Source organism: Eretmochelys imbricata, chromosome 9 (assembly GCF_965152235.1).
Source record: "Eretmochelys imbricata isolate rEreImb1 chromosome 9, rEreImb1.hap1, whole genome shotgun sequence".
NCBI classification, from domain to species: Eukaryota; Metazoa; Chordata; order Testudines; family Cheloniidae; genus Eretmochelys; species Eretmochelys imbricata.
Genome location: NC_135580.1, coordinates 79972892 through 79989530, shown reverse-complemented (window position 1 = coordinate 79989530; position 16639 = coordinate 79972892). Strand labels below are relative to the sequence as shown.

Sequence of the window (16639 nt, the reverse complement as noted above, 5' to 3'; positions counted from 1 at the left end):
TAAAAATCTGTTTCCCAAATTCTCCTGTACTAAAACTCTTCTATGCTGTACTCACAGAACACAAGGGTCTCAACACACTCCATAACTAGAGTGTTGGTGCAGGGATACAGTCCGCTTGAAATCTGGTTTCAAAAAGTTAAAGTACTTTTTAAATTGTAACTTGTACGTAGATGAATGACAAAACTGACCTAGAAATAACACTATCAAATGTGCAACAAAAACAATCTGTTTCTCTTTCAATTATAGTGGTTCTCATGGGGGGTGTGAAATCTAAAACAGAAAGTTAACTTTAGACAACAATCCTTTAAGTTTTTAATGTCCCTTTAATTTCTCCCTGAAGCTGTTTAAGCCTGTATGGGGCAGAGAAGCTAAATCTTATAATATTAGTGCAGATACTAAAGACAAGGAGCTAAAGTGGTTGGTTGGGGGGGGAGGGGGAGGGAGTCCATGAGTAACAGGGAGTTCCCGTCATGAGCTGCAGTGAAAGGTAATGATTAGTGAAAATGGAAATGAATGACTGTAAGGGATATACCACTTCTACAGTGATCATAGATATTAAGTTGCATTAGAAAAGTGGGCAAATAGCTAATACCTCTATAAAACAGGAATGATGAGACCCAGAGGCAAACTCCTCCAAAGTCACACAGTAAGCTGATGGCAAATCTGGGGATGGAATGCATCTACCAACCTAGTCTGGAGCCCTGTCCATAGAGCCCAAGGTCTCTAAGAGTAGAAGTAGAGAGGACTAGTGTGTGAAAGTTAAATGGAGAAACAAAAAATGGATGCAGCAGGCTTTTCTGGGTGGCCATCTGGAGGGTTAATCTTTTTCTCCAGGTTGCAATGTGGCAGGGTTATGCTTGGAACCCTGAGTGTGCCTGCCTGCTGGTGTTCTGTTCCCTGATTAGCTTAGGAATATGAAAAGCCCCTTTAAGATTGCTGGAAGGGGGCTTGGTTTAATTAAATGTAATCCCTTCAGCAATTGCAAGCCCTTTCATATGACCTAGGTCCAGCTTCACACAAACACAGGGAAGTTTGAGAGGGAAGGGCTGGCACTCAAAAAGAAGCCAGATGTCTGTAAGTATCCCTGGTGCAACAGGTAGGGGTGGAGTGGCTTATCCTTAACATTCCTTGTAGGGCCTGTGGTAAGCAGAAGCACCTGGTGCACTCTACTTGTGGGACTTCATGTCCCTCTGGCAAGCCACTGGGCCTGGAATATGTAAGGTGGCAGAGCCAGGATAGTTCATCTTTCCAGCCAGGATTAGAATTAATATGTAGCTGTGAGAAATGTCTACCCCTTAAACACATGTGGGTTTTGGGGGGGGGGGTAGTATTTCACCCTGATCATGGTGTCCTCTGCCTCTGTAATAATATCAAAAGGAGATCTCTGTAGAGAATAAAGTCCTCTTTAGCAGCTTTGGACTCCTCTTATGGCTTTGCCACGTTATGAATAGCTTCCCCATACAATTTCTATTATGTGGTATACTTAATTTCCTGTCCTAAACTCTGTAGTATTGCAATATGCTGTTAATCTGGAAATGTCCACCCCAGAAGTGGCTGCTTTTCCCTGGTGGGTGTATTGATTGGGGGTGTCTGTGTGATACTCCTAAAGGAATTCAGATTTTGTATGGGTGAAAGGACTTCATAAATGTAGCTTGGTATTCTATTTAGTTTTTTATTCCAAACAGTCCACAAGAAAATCAGACAACGCATAAGTTTCCCTTTTTTATAGAGCAGAGTTTTTTCTCCAGGAATAGTCTAGTCTGAAATGGACATATTGATAACTTGAATCCAGTAGCCTTAACGTCACAGGAGGTGTGAAGCCTATAAATCAAACCAATAGTGTTATATCCTGTGCTCTTGAGGAGTAGCAATCTTCCTGCATTCTTCCCTCCAATAAGGAATGACTTTTTAGTAGCTCAAGAAATAATCAGTCAAGGAGTCTTGAATAAATGATACTCTAGGGGATATTTAATGTCCCTCAGATTACAAGCACAGTATGTGGGGCTCTAGCTTGGGTTGTCCATACACAAAATGGAGAGCTTGCCATCTGAGAAGGAATGTACCCTAAGGGTTTGAGGTTTGGTAATGCCCGAGTCAGAAAGCATGCTATCAAAATATGGAAGCAGGAGTATGAGGTCCATGAATGTCCCTAATTGTATAAACTGCCATCCTAAATAGAGGAAGAAATAGGCAAGATGGTTAGCAATGCCAGCTTCATGTGGGTATTGTAAAAAGCCTGGTAAGTTAAAACTTGCAGGTGGACAATCTGCATCATGAAAGCTTAGTGCAATTTATGATTACACTGGCAGTGCTGGAATCTGGGGAAATATTGGTGTGGGAACAGGTATGCGTCAGTAGCAGTGATTAAGTTTTGTAGGATTGTGATAAAGCAGTGGTTTTTAGGCTGTGGACCCCTGGGGATCTGCAAACTGTCTGATTTCCAAAGGGGTCAGCACCTCCATCTGAATTTTTATTTTTAGGGGTCTGCAGCTGAAGAAAGATTGAAAACCACTGTGATAAAGCAATGGAAAGTAGTTTTTGTTCAAGGCCAATGGACATTGATATCGGGGCTCAGTTAAGATAACTGCCCCTCTTTTGGGAGTTAGGAGGCAACTGCCTTCCATGCCAAGCTACGCTAGGACTAAGCTCTGCTATGCAGTATCTATTTTTTTTAAACCCCCCCCCCCAACACAAACAGTTGCTGCCTGATTTGAAACGTTTTCAATGGGCAAAACTGATTGGGAGAGCCACCCCTGCTTTAGGAACTCAAATACAAAATGACTTGCAAATATCTTTTTGTGAACGATAGCAGAGTTTGACTTGCCAGGTTCCCAGGGTTCTTGGGGTGGCTTAACTGTTCATGAGTACTCAGCTGGGTGATCCGATAATATGTGCATGTGTTTAAATCCTACAAATTCAGTGAATTTCAATAAAGCTAATCTATTCAAAAAATCATACCAGAAGTGTCATTCTAGCATTCCTTTCTTTCAGGGAATGTCAGAATGTCACAGAAATGATAGCATGTGATATCACACATCCGAAATAGCATAGTTGAACTGAATAGCTTACAAGTAAAACCACAGGTTGGAATTAGTTTCCTAAACTATTCAGCAAATACTTGGGAATAATGGGTACATCTGTAGAAACTGTAATTCCTTTCATGTGTGAATAAAAAGAGCTAAACTTGCAACTGAAATTTGTTAGCCATTATTGCACTGAATTCCCCCTCCGTTTGAGCCCTCTGCTCAGCAAAATGCAGATTGGTAAAATGTATTATCATCTTGCTTGACTTTGACTTCTGTCATGCGACTGTCTAAAAGTGGGATCAGTCCCAGTCCACAGATCCACTAAATTCCCAACATACAATGTGAATGTGGTGTACTTGTTTTCAGACTAAGGGGAAAAGGCTCTCCGGTCAAAGCAGCAATGACTGACTCAGCATATAGAGTTGGGTCATATGGTGGTTGTTTGCCAAGCTGAATTTGTGCCTGCTTCATTCACCACTAAGAGGTGAATAACACAGGCCCATCTTAATTATCCGTGACTTACCTCAGGTCATTCCTGATCCAGGGCTTGAAGCAAGTGATATGCTGAGTATCAGCTGGATCAACTCTGTCCCTATTTAGCAACTGTGCTTATTCTTGCTCTTCCTTACAAGCATGTGTGTTAGATGAATTTGTGACTTGTAAAATTCTTTTTGCTCCATATGCAAAGAGTCATGTGAAATTTACTGAAATCAGTTCTTTAAAATACTGAAGCAAAACTTCACACCAATTTTCAGTGGAATGTCTGGTTAGGGTGTGCGGAATACTGACACACACAACCCACAATATTTAGATGCTAAAAAAATTTCTTGTATTGTGGACTTAAAATGCAGTAGTCTCCCACAAACACTCAGGGAGGCCATTTGTGAATACCCTGGACTGATTACAACATGTAAAATTTCTTCTCCCAGTACCTTTGCACTTTCTATTGCAGCAACTCTGAACCTCAAAGCAGGGGGGAACCCTTCAGCTAACTAACAGCACACTTGATTAGTACAGGAGTTGGACATATTCTTTCATCCCTGCACCTAGGCATGAGTCAGCCTAATAAATTGTAAAGTAATCAATAAATAAGGCAAGTGACTCTGGGACAGCACTTTCAGATAAAGGAGACTCCGTGTCTGCTCACATACCAATGGAGAAAAGGGAACACTAGGTACCAGTTGTATCAAATGTAGTAGGAAATACTATCATGCAGCCTTAATTTGGCCTGATTAAATTTTTATTTTCCTGTTTGCCATTCTTATAATGTAGCTACAGACCAAACCACCCTGTTTAGTTTACTGCTGGTTATTAAAAGAGGGCAGGGGGATTATTCTTCCCCTCTGAACAACTGAGAATAACTGTTCCTTTCTAATGCTCTGGCACTTATTAGTGAACCTATTCAGGAGTTTACATGGAGGAAGGGGATAAAGGGTGGGTATGGAAGGCATAGGTGGAATGTTAAACTTTTGAAGGTCTGTTGCAAATAGATAGTGGTACCAGGCACCTAGTATCACTTCTCTCCAGTTTGATGCCGCTGTAGGAGGAGGTGTTGATCCCTGATGAAGGTTTCTGAAGCTATATATTAAAGGCAATCTTGCCAGTTGCAGCTGTTTTCCATATGGGAACAGGCGCTGCTCTGACTTAGGGGGCTTGGCCTGTGTAGGAGGCCTTGCCTTCGCAGCAGTGCTGTCCAGGGCAGCAGGAAATTCTGTTGTAGAAGCAATTTCGTAACTAACTGCTTTTTTTTTTTTAATTAAAGTGGTAAAACAATGGGAACTGCTCTCTGTAACAGTTGGAGGAGTTGCTGGGGTTCTGGCTGTTTCCTTTAGGGAGATGTTAGCAGTATTGTCTGTTTCATGACTAGCATCTTCTCCTTCCTCTTGATATCTGGTGTGGTGGGTTCTTAGGAGTCCTGTTAGGGAGGAATACTAAAAGTACCACAGCGATAATATGCAGCAAGAGCCATTTCTTTGGAAGCACTTTGCACAGTATTGAGCTGTAAATTTAAATTTATGTTGTAGAAACAGAAGTGGAGGGAGGATAAATAGTTCTGCAAACCTGTCTCTTCCTTTTGATTGGTAAATTGCTCGTTGGCTCAAAGGGCTAGCAGAAGATTTTTTCCCTAGTAGAGGTGGCCTCTAAAGGTCTAAACAAACTTGTTTTCATGGTCACACTCGTACACCAGTAAGTGCATTAAAAGTGCTAAGATGGATAGATTTATTGGGTTGCATTAAATAGAAATGTAGTGAAACCTACCCCGGCAATCCTCCTGAAGTGGAAGTCTAAAACTATAAGCCAATAAATCCCTTAACTGTGTTTTTTAGCGGTTAAGGGTTTGTCTTAAACCCTCCAATACATTAACATAACTCCTTTTGGAAAGGAAGGACATGAAGTGTTTTTAGAATGTCAGCTTTCTTTCATAAGCACGCACAAGTATCTTTCTGGGCTCTTATCATTGGAGGGGATGGTTTTTCCCTGCTGTTGTTAGTCATTTCATAAAAATTAAATATATAGTAACCCTACAATGAATGACAGACCTGGAATCTCATGCCCGGTTACGCAATTGGGTTACTCTCCCTTATATTGGGGAGTAGCTGGTTCTTTGGAATGGAAAATATTAGCCTGTGAACAACCAGTTAAACATGAGCAGTGTTGTCAGCACCAGCTGTGCTGACTCTTAAACTAAACTGCTGTTGGTACTTGTGTATATGGGGAAATCACTTCACCTTTGCCATGTCACCATGCCACTGCCAGACAGTGCTCTAGTCTCTTGCATATGCCTGGTGGCAGGATGCATTGGTGAGCGCATATAGGTTTTTTGGAGGGGAAAACATTAGAACTACTTACAACTTTGTAGAAGACTTGTTTGCAACTTAGTTTGGCTGGTGAAGGACACACACACAATGCTCATAGAAAAGAGTCTGACTCTGTTCAGTCCCCTGAGTGAGTCCAGAACTCGCATGTCTTTACCTTTCTTCTGCTAGCATTTGGAAGCAAAAACCTACTAGATTCAGGAAAATGGGAGTTCAGTTCCTTGCTTTGCCACATGCTCACTATAAAATCTAGGACAGGTCACATCAACTCTACACCCACTTCTGCATCTGTGAAATGGGGAGAATACATACCCCATGGCTGTTAGTACATCAGACCTGAGGAAATTTCTCTCTAGAGAGAGAGAGAGAGAGAAGTGCAAGGTAGAAACAGCTTAAACCTCCTGCTCACAGCAGTTTTAAGAATCTTTAGCATAATTATTTATCTGTATTTCATAAACACTGGTGGTAAAAAAATTTGTCCTTTTAACCCCTTCCACCCCCAAAAAAATTCTAGTATCTCATAACTGACAAAGGAAACAGCATGCAGTGCTATGGTGGGATACAATTGTCTTGTCTAATGTCAAGCATAGTGATCAGTATTTATAGGGCACCCGTACTGCTGTGGTATTCCCCATAATTGGCAGAGTATGAGGCTTTTTTGTTCATCTTAAAGGGTGGGGTTTTTTAAGGTTAACTAGGAAATACTTTAGCTGATGGCTCTGCCAGGCACTGTCCCATCAGAGGTGATATATGCAGTATGTATACTAACATATCACTTCTGCTTTATCATTTAAGAGTAAACTGAGGAAAAGTTATTCTTTGTAATCTGTATCTTTTACTATCAGTTCATTTAACTGATGGGGATGGAACCGCTCCTACACATGACAGTGTCTCACTAAGGGACCATACTTTTAAAACATGAGCCATGTGCCCATCCTCCTTTATAAGTGTTGTTACAAGCCTGACCTTTTATCTGCTTACTGGGATAATAAAGAGAAACCCCACTTCCTATTTTAAACAGTAGAACTTTGCTAATCCTTTTATCACCCAGTAACGCATGGATACAAACTAGCTTTTCTGAAAAAATGTTTCACTGTAGTGAGGTACCATATTTATCTTTGCAAAACTTAGTACAGCATGCTGACTAGCATAGTATGAGATTATAAATAAATGAAACCAGTTGCACTATTGCTGCTATCTGGCTAATAGATCACAAGAAGTGCTCTCCTTCTGATCTCTTGCTAACTCACAAAATTCAGTTTTTCAGTAGATCCCTCCATTATTAGTGCAGACAAGTGAGGCCCCACTGTATTTAGGGGTGGCTTTACAGAGCACCTACTTATCTCACAATTTAAACTGGCCACTGGAATCTATATACAGTACACTGAATTAAGCAGAACTGCATAGGTTTCAAGATTTTTATGCCTGCTTCTAACCTTTTTCATTTAATTAACTCTGAGCAGAAAGAGTTGGTAGAACCTTTAGAGTGGGGAAAATGCAAATATTTCACTCAAATAGTTACCTATGTTCAGTACTACAGGATTCTTAAAGATTTTTATATACTGAACAGATTGGTAGTAGAATAGGCTTAAATGCACTGAAGTAAAAATAGGCCCCTTACTGCATGCCTAATTACTGTGACGTAGCAGTGTCAAGCATTGCATCTTAACTCTGTGGGCACAAATAGGTTTAAAAGATTATAGAATCCTGGATGTAGGACTGGTACTACCATCCATCAAGGCAGCTTCACTTTAAGGCCTGATCTGGAAAGCAACTTCTTAAAATATTATTCTGTCCCAGGATATAAAGAACCAGCCACAGATGCTACAATTCTGTCTTCTCCTTATTAATTGGAACTGTGGGCTGAAGTGTCAAAGCCAACATTGTGTCTCTGATATCGGCCTAACTCGCTTGCCCAAGCAGGATGTCCTTGGCCAGCAGTCATCTCTTTTTTTTTTTTTAACCTGTAAAAAAGAGAGAGCAAAATGATTGCTCCTCCACCAGTGATCAGCACCAATAGTAGTAAAGCTGGGGGGAAGAGGACTCAAGTCGTTGCAGAGGATAGTACTCAAAAGACCATTGTGGCTGAACTGTGTAACCTGGCTGACAGTTGGCTCTTTAAAAAAACAAACATCCTTGTTCTCATCCATATGTGCTACTAACAAGGGAGGAAAAACTGCAGATGACAGCATGCCTCCTGGCTACTTAATTCAGCTGGCAACACAAGAATGCCTAGCTAGACTGTGTGTTTTACTAGCCAATTAAAAACAATTGTTCTGTTCACAGTGGTGTTCAACTGATTGATACCATGCTAAAGGAGGTGACAAATAAGTAGAGCCAATGTAGATACCCAGAATCTCTAGAAGAGACGCCTGTGAGGATATTTCAAGATATCCTAACAAAGCATTGAATGCTGTACAGGAACTACAAAAATGTAGGGTTAAAATTGTATTATAAACCCGCCAAAGAAGGCGGAACAGGCCAATTTAAGGCTTGACTCAAATATTTTTCATACTGCATGGTGATGGAACAGTTAAAGCTACGGCAGAATAAAGTGCAAGATGCCAGCATGGTTATCCCAGGGAGTGGGGGAATTGGCCTGTTGTGCATATATTTCAGAAATGCACATATCTGGGCACAGTGAACTTCTCCTGTATGTAAAAATGTAGGATTAGACTAGTTCCTGCATTAAATAGACAAAGCCTTTTGCTCCTATCTTTCCACAGATGTTCTTCAGTTTTGTGTGCTGCTATCTCGTTAGCAGAGGAAATGGTATGTTAGTAACGATGAAACCTGTCTAGGTAGACAGATTACTCTGAACCAGCTTAATTCATAGCTGTATTGGGTGCTTCCTCAAATATTTCTCTGCTGACTCTTGCTTTTTTGGCCTATAGTGTCGTCATGGTTAACAACTCTAGTCTAAACTTGAGTTTGAATTTTTATTGGTAAAGCCAACCCACGTGGTGTCTTTTCTTTCTTTGGGAGGGGGCTGGTAGAGCTGAAGGGAGAGTTGGGAAGGGTCTATCATCTTGAAGATGACAGCTGGTATCTGTAATTTAAAAAACAGTTTGACTCCTGGCAAGCCAGGGGTAACCATAGCACAGTTCTTTGTATTCTCATTGATACATTGAGTATCTTGTTTTGCATAATCCTGAAAATTTGGTTTGGGTGTCCAGGATGGGAGAATACTAGAACACAGTTTGTTCTAAAAGTACCCTCCCCACCCAGCTAAAAATACTTGAAGCACAATGTACATAGGTCTTAGGTTTTTTCCCTTCTATATAAACGGATAAATATGCAAACAGAAATGGGTTCTCAAACAACTTGTCTCCCCCTCCCCTTTTTTTTTCTTTGCTACTGAAAGTCCTAACATTAGCTTCACTGACATTCTTGTAACTCATCCTGTCCATTTTCAAGCAGGAATTTTTTTCCCCACTCAAATCTACAAGGAGAAATCTCCTTTTAACAAAGGAAAATGCAGCTCTGCACTGAATTAGTTTCTTGATAGATGTTCCAGAGAGGTCTGAATGGAATCACAGCTCAGTCATACAGTAGTATTCGAAGAGAAACCCTTCCCACCTTAGGCTGTGGCTACACTAGAGTTTACAGCCATGCAGCTGCATAATATAACCACTCTAAGCCAATGGGAGAGAGCTTCCCCCATTTGCTTAACTACTCTAGCCCTCTGAGCTGTAATAGCTGTGTTGGCGGGAGAAGCTCTCCCACTGACATAGCGATATGTACATGGTGCTTAGGTTGGCATAACTTATGTCGTTTTGGGGGTGGCTCTTTCACACCCTTGAGTGACTTAACTTTATCCTGCAGTAAGGGCTAGTGTAGACCTAGCCTTAAGTGCGTAGAGCAAGGGTAGGCAACCTCTGGCACGCATGCCAGCAGTTTCAAGTGCTTTCCCTTCTTAAATATGATGGAAGCTGTTGGCATGTCCTCTGTAGAGCACTAACTTTTATATGTGTTTACAAGCTATAATATGCCATTTTACACATGTACATTTTTAGATTGGATTAACTTTGTTAGAAGGGATGTAAACCTTCCTGTTTCATCGCTGAGATGAACCATTCACTGACTTGGGTGGGGCAAGAGGGAGGAGGTTAAGAAGAAACTCCCCATATGGGCTGTCTGCCCACTTAAGGGTTTCTTGCACCTTTATCCAAAGACTCCAGCACTGGCTGTTGTAGACTGGGGGTGGGACTAGATAAATGGACCACTGGTCTGATGTAGTATGACAGTTCCTATGTTCCCTGTAATACTATCACACAATATGCACCCATTGTAACCACTTTTTTTTCTTCATTTTCTAGATCAGTGTGCGAGTTACCACCATGGATGCTGAGCTGGAGTTTGCCATCCAGCCCAACACCACAGGGAAGCAGCTCTTTGATCAGGTAAGGTGACACAACTGTGGAAAACATGCCCTTAGTACTGACTTTGCTAGCTCCCCACCCCTTCATAACTATCCTCACCCCTTAGCACACACTCACCACTTACTTACTCTTTTGAGGCCTTTAAAAGAGAATCTAGCATCAAGAAAGTGCATGTTTTCACCCCCACCTCATTATTTGTATATTTTAAGTCTGAGAGTGCCAGGACCTATATCTGCCCCCATAGTGCTTCCACTCTTGGGCAAACTGCATACCAAGAGGAGGGGAGAGGCTAAAATACACCATTTATTCTTAAAAATATTAACTGTCCTAAATCACCTCTCTCCCTACCATCATTAGTTAGCTTATTGTAGGTGTGTTGGTAGGAATAGCCCCTGGGAGGCATTTGAAAGAGTGAGAGTTGTGCCTTTTCAAAATAAAAACTCCTCTTTGTACAAGTTTCAGCAAATGAGTTTAGTGAAATGATGCGCACTATAATGTGCGCCAGACTTTGACAAGGAGGTTCTTACTACTGTAAGTCACTTCCTAGATTCAGTGGTCTTTATCTTGGTGGACTCGCTTTCCTCTGCTTTCTATGCTTATTGGCAGGGTGGATTTACCCCTCCCTCCTCCCCTCTCAGCTCAGGCTAAACAGAAGCAGGGAGACATACGCAGCCCAAACGTGAAGCTGTGAAGCCATGGACATTATCAATCACAGCTGTTGAGAAACTGACAGACTCCATTACACATCTCAACTGTAATCCCAGAGGCCTTATCCAGGCTACTGCCCAGCTGCTCAGAGCATCTGTTCAGCCTGTGGAGAGTGATGCAATCATGCCTTGTAGACAGTGGGGACTTTGTCGAGCTGCCGTTGGGGGAGGTGGCATGCAGTAGAGGTGGAGGGAGGAAGAGATCCCAGGCGTTGGCTGCGTGCAGAAGATTCTGTGAACAAGAAGTCTTATTTTCATTTTCTTTAACTTCTTTTGCCTGGTGATTCCTTCATGTGTGTGTTAACATGGGTGTGGTTCACAAGAAACCCTAGACATTCTGGGGCCAGCCTTTGCACCGCATCTGGGCTATGAGGAGAAAAAAATAAATTATGGCTACTTTCCCCATAAAGCTGACTACCTCATTTGGGACCAGAAAGCTTAATTTTGTACCGCAAGGTCACTTAAAGTTGTTTTTTCTTTTCAAACACTAGACTGTCTGAATGTTCGGATAGTAAATGTTCTTTCTTCTGATACTGCTTCACTGCAAAGCTGCAATATAGAGGAATAGGTTGACAGATTAGTATGCTGTTTTTTGTGATGGAGCAGTGCCTCAAGATATTCAGTGAGTAAACCAAAGTCTTGACTTACGGAGGGCTTGCATGGACTGTTAGCATGTTACTGAACAGCAGTAGCTCCAACACTTTTAGCCTTGTGACCCACCTTTTAAATATAACGGTTTCATGGTCCATAGAAATGACATTGTTGAAACCCAAGCAGCTTGAGTGTACACAAATAAGGATAGGGACACTGCACTATTAATTTTATTCCATCATTCAGCAGTATCCCTTGAGATGCCAGATGCAGAATGAATTAACAGCTTGATGTTCTCAAAGTGTTTTCCCTTGAAACTACTGTCATATTGTGTGTTTTTTGGGAGGGGGCATGGGGGGGGTTCACCATGTCTCCTGTTCAAGGGTCAGGCTTTAATACTCCTAACCACACAGAGTAAGGTGCTACTCAGCAAGCACACCACTAACTTCAGTGGATGTTCTTGTAGCTGTAACCCCTAACCCATGAGAATAGGGGGTTCCAAATCTTCTCCATGTGGGTCTGCAATTTTGATGGCTTTGCACTCCCAGGGCGGCAGAACTTTTCCACAAAGCACGCACTGATGCTGAATTTAGTCTTTACCGTGAATAAGTCTGTATTTGAAAAGCATATATCATTCTAATTTTTAATCATTGATAACATTCTTTTGTCATTCATAGCCCAGAGGGAAAGCGGTATCGATTGGCTTTTGAGAATTTTGGCCAAGTAGCTTGTTTTTGGGCACTGGCTTTTTTAAAGTTACCTGGGTCCACAAATATTTTGACACCTGAAATGGTCTGGCACACATTCATTCAAAGGTACGGAGCATCCACAGCTGACATGTTAATGCTATGCCATGCTAGGTGCTCCTGAAAATTGGGCTATTTTTGGTAGGTGCCTAAAACGTGAGTTAAATCTAGATGGCCAACATTTTCAAAAGTAGTAGTCACTTTTGAGCAGAATTTTTGTTTTTTGTCAAGACTGAAGCTTTTTTCTGCTTGCCTCTGTTACTTCCCTTTTTTGTTTCTGATTTTCTCTCCATTCCCTGAACTATTAAAGGGCCTACTTACCTCCCTCCCTCCCTCCCCCAAAGTCTAAAAGACTGATGCATAGTTGAGTCAAGATACCAGCTCTTCAAGGATTAGAAGGCTGAATCTTAAAACTGTGTAGAAGCTGCACTAGTGGGTTAAACTTTTAAAATCTTAATGGAAGAATTTCAAAGAAAGAGTGGTAATTTGACCCACAAGGAGAGGGAAATACACTGGCATATGACTAAGGGTTTCCACAATACATCAGAGCCAGGATACAGAACAGTTCCTCTGTTACTTTTCCTACTGTTCTCATTTTTCAATTATCTGACAGCTATAACGATAATGCAGATATAGATATACTAGATTTGTTAAAGGAGAGAAATTGCACTAGATGGTGGTGTGTGTCCATCCACTTTGTGGCTTGACAAGGGCAAAGAAGATTCTTGAAGGCTTCCCAGAAGGCCATATCTGGTTAATACATAATATGTGGACAGTTGAGTGATCTTGCCATCTCGAAGCTTGTCTGATTGTCTCCTGCTGCTCACTCCCTAGGGAGTATGTGAAAGTGGTGTATGTAGTCCTTGACAGCTGTGCATGTCCGCCTCACTCTGGTGACTGTGTGGCAGTTCTAGGAATATGGTCCTAGGGGTGAGGAACAGTGAGGGGGCTAGAAAGAGTACCGTTTAGCCAAAGGACTCCAGAACAATAGTGATTTCAAATGGAAACTCTTGGGTTGGGAAGATGAAGGTTCTAACAAGGAAAAGTGAGCGATCTAGAAACACTCTGAAGAGTGAGATGGGAAGTAGGCATTGCATTTATGGGTATCAAGGTTTCCCTCCAGTAGCTCAGCCTACTGCAGACAGAACCTCAGGAGGGGTGAGGAACTTTAGAATCTACTGCTATGTCAGTGCATTGATAAAGAATCTAATCTGTCCTCTAATGCTGCCCTGGCATTCAAAAACTCTCTCTGGACAATTGCAGAAGGGGGAAGTTTGATTGCAAAGGAAATATCCCATTCAGCTTCAGTAACAATAGGAAACATACTGCTCCTGTCCTGAAATAAGACTGATTATTCCGTATTTATTTTTGTTTCTTGACCAAATGTTCTAGCCTGGAAAGACTGCCCTGGTTGAAAATGATTTAGTTACTTCGTCAGAGGTTTGCACACAGTCCGGGGAGGCTAGAGTGAGGAAAAGATTCTGTTCTAGCACCCCTATGCCCAGTTTCATCTGCATGGGGAACCAAATGATAAATGTCAGAACCTCAGTGTGGCTGCTTTACTGGTCACTTGCCCTAATGTTGGGTCAGGGTTTTGTTGAATGTACAGTATAACACTTCGGGAATGAAGGTTGTTTGTAACTCTGAAATGTTCATAACTGAACAAAATGTTACATTGGTTCTTTCAAAAGTTTACAACTGAACATTGACTTAATACAGCTTTGAAACTTTAGAAGAATAATCTTTCCCTTAATATTTTTTAGTAGTTTGTTTAACACAGGACTGTACTATATTTGCTGCTGCCTGATTGTTCAGGTTCCAAATGAGGTGTGTGGCTGACTGGTCAGTTCGTAACTCTGAGGGTCTACCATATTTAAGCTGGCTCAGAACCACTTGATATGAAAAGTAACATCAGGCATTATAACCCAAACATGGCAAATGAGTTCAGGGCTATATTGGAATATTGTAACTGTTGCTCAGAATATAACAGTGTAAAATAGTGAGTTGGTAAGTATAACCAGAAAGGCCAAAGAGCTTGGATGCAGCTGCTGATGTAGAGAATTTTAACGATGTGCATGGAACAAGCTTCATGATGGATGTTCAATTGGGGAATTTTTGTAAACTACATACACACTGGAGTTCTATCAAATGATCTAACCTGGCAGGGGATGGTGAAGGGAGAGGCATGAAATGGGTGTAGGGCTGTCCTCTCATGGTATTTTGCTCAGTTATTAATACTACTTGTGCCCTCATTCAATGGACTGCAGCCAAATTATCCCTGCATGTCTGATTTTGGTTAGCTCTGGTTGGAATCCTTCTCGTGCTTCCACACTTCCACATCAAGTTCAAATACCTCTGCCTACTATAGTTCTGCACTGCTGGGCTCTGCTGTCATCCTCTTTCACCACCACTTGTGAGTGCTTTGCCAATCACCTTGCCTCTCTGATCCCTTTGTCTTTGTACCTGATGTATTTCTCCCCCCCCACCCAAAAAAAAAAAGCCTTCACATCTGCTCTCTATCCTCTGCGCCTGATCTAATGCACTTGCATAAAGAATGAGGTGGTTTTTCCTAAAAGTTCACTTCTTGCAGCTAACCATTCTCTCCTGTTCTTGTCTAGCAGTTTTAGGTTTTTTTGTTGTAGACCTGTGCCAAGCCACAACTGCATATTTAAGTAACTTAGTCATTTCTCCACCCTGTCTGCATGCTGCCTAATTTGTACTGTAGATGGTAGGGGGCATATCTTGTATCTTATGTGTAAAATGACACACATGGTGCAGTGCAGAACTGCATTTCTTGCCACAGCTACTACTAATGGACATTTTGGACTGCACATTCAGCTGCAACTCTTGCTTTGCCATTACGTGGGCCTTGAGGCTTCCTTTTGGCTTTGCCTGTGAATAGAAGGCTCATCCTGCTTTGCCTCTTGTCAGAGATTTTTGGTACAATGGGTAAGACCCATTGGAACCGATGGAACCAGGTTACAGTGCTCTGGCTTGGATTAATTGCTCCTAGGCTTATAGCTGTACTAGCTGCTTTAAGTTACGGCATGCTCTTAGGACAAAATTGGGTCAGCAGTCACTTCTGCATGGCTCCTGGCAGCCACATCTGTTTCAGCACCTTGTTGAGAAACACTTTTTTTGCCTGAACTGATATAGCCAGCCTGCAGTTTGTTTGTTTGAAGCGGTGTATGGATCATCATCTCCTGACGTCAGGCCTAATCTTGATGCTCCCTGGAGCCATGACAAGGACAGGGGGTAACTTTCTGCTCTGTTCCAAACAGACTCCTAGCACTGGTATTCCCTTTTTTTTTTTTTTTCATTTGAGAGTAAATGAGACTTTGAGGGTAGGAATTGTTAGATCTGAGTTGAGCTCTTCTCATATCTTACTAAACTTAGCAAAACTAGTATCCAGCTTGTGGTCAAACCTTCTGATACACAACTGTAATGGATATGAACATATTGTAGTGTGTGCAGCTGACTTCATTCAAGTGCAGCCTGTGTATAGCTGGCCCTGCATTATGTATATTTGACCTGCCAGTGAGTTCATTGGTCCTCTTCTCTTTCTAGCTACCATACTCACCTTATCTAAAAGTGCAGCAAAAAATTGTTACCTTGTATTCATTTGAAATCACTTCAAATATGAATTGACGCTAATTCTGACAGTTCCCATGACTTTCATCTGATTAAACAGTGGCTTCACTAGAGCAGGGTGTAGTGTGTGGTTGGCTGCAGAGATGGTTTCACAGCCGTTTATTTTTAAGTGCTGACATTTGTTAAACTCCCCCTCCTTTTTCTATTCAACTTCTCTTAAATGTTCAGTAGTAAACTAGGTGGCTTTCTCCATAACGGAGCAGCCCAAGACTGTAAAGGCTACTCTCCTGCTTGCCTCTTTCTGTAATGGGGAGACTAGTTTCTAAGCTGTTATTTCTTTAACCAACTACTTTGATTAATGTATTGATCCACCCAAGGGATGCATGAGTCCTTCTGCCTTGCCTGTCTCTAAGAGCTGCAGATGGGCTTTATTGCAGCCTTTTGTACATCTCTAATATCTGGTGCTTTTTTTTCTGGGTGCATGTGCAATTGTATGCCTGACTTAAGTATAAACTAGGAAAATTACATACATGCACGAACAGACAATTTTCAGTTGCAAATGGTTAGCTGGGGGTTCATATAACCATTTGTATAAACCAGTCCTAGTTACTGATGTTGTTCCATAGGGTCTCAGTATTGTGAGTTTTTTCCTAACTATTCAGCTGCTCTAGATGCCTCTGAACGTCAACACTTTTCAGCGGACTAGTGAACCTGTAACACTCTACAGAGAATTGATGGGAGGCTCTTCTAGCATTTATGGATTAAATGAGTTACTTAGGG

General features: G+C 41.6%; 1 protein-coding gene across 1 annotated transcript in view; it reads left to right on the top strand.

Moving 5' to 3' along the window:
* Nucleotides 1-16639, top strand: part of MSN (moesin) — a 74717-nt gene that overhangs the window by 32150 nt on the left and 25928 nt on the right. The window contains exon 2 of the mRNA XM_077826045.1: nucleotides 10162-10245. Coding sequence (XP_077682171.1) covers nucleotides 10162-10245 — 84 coding nt within the window. The remainder of the gene's footprint in view (nucleotides 1-10161; nucleotides 10246-16639) is intronic.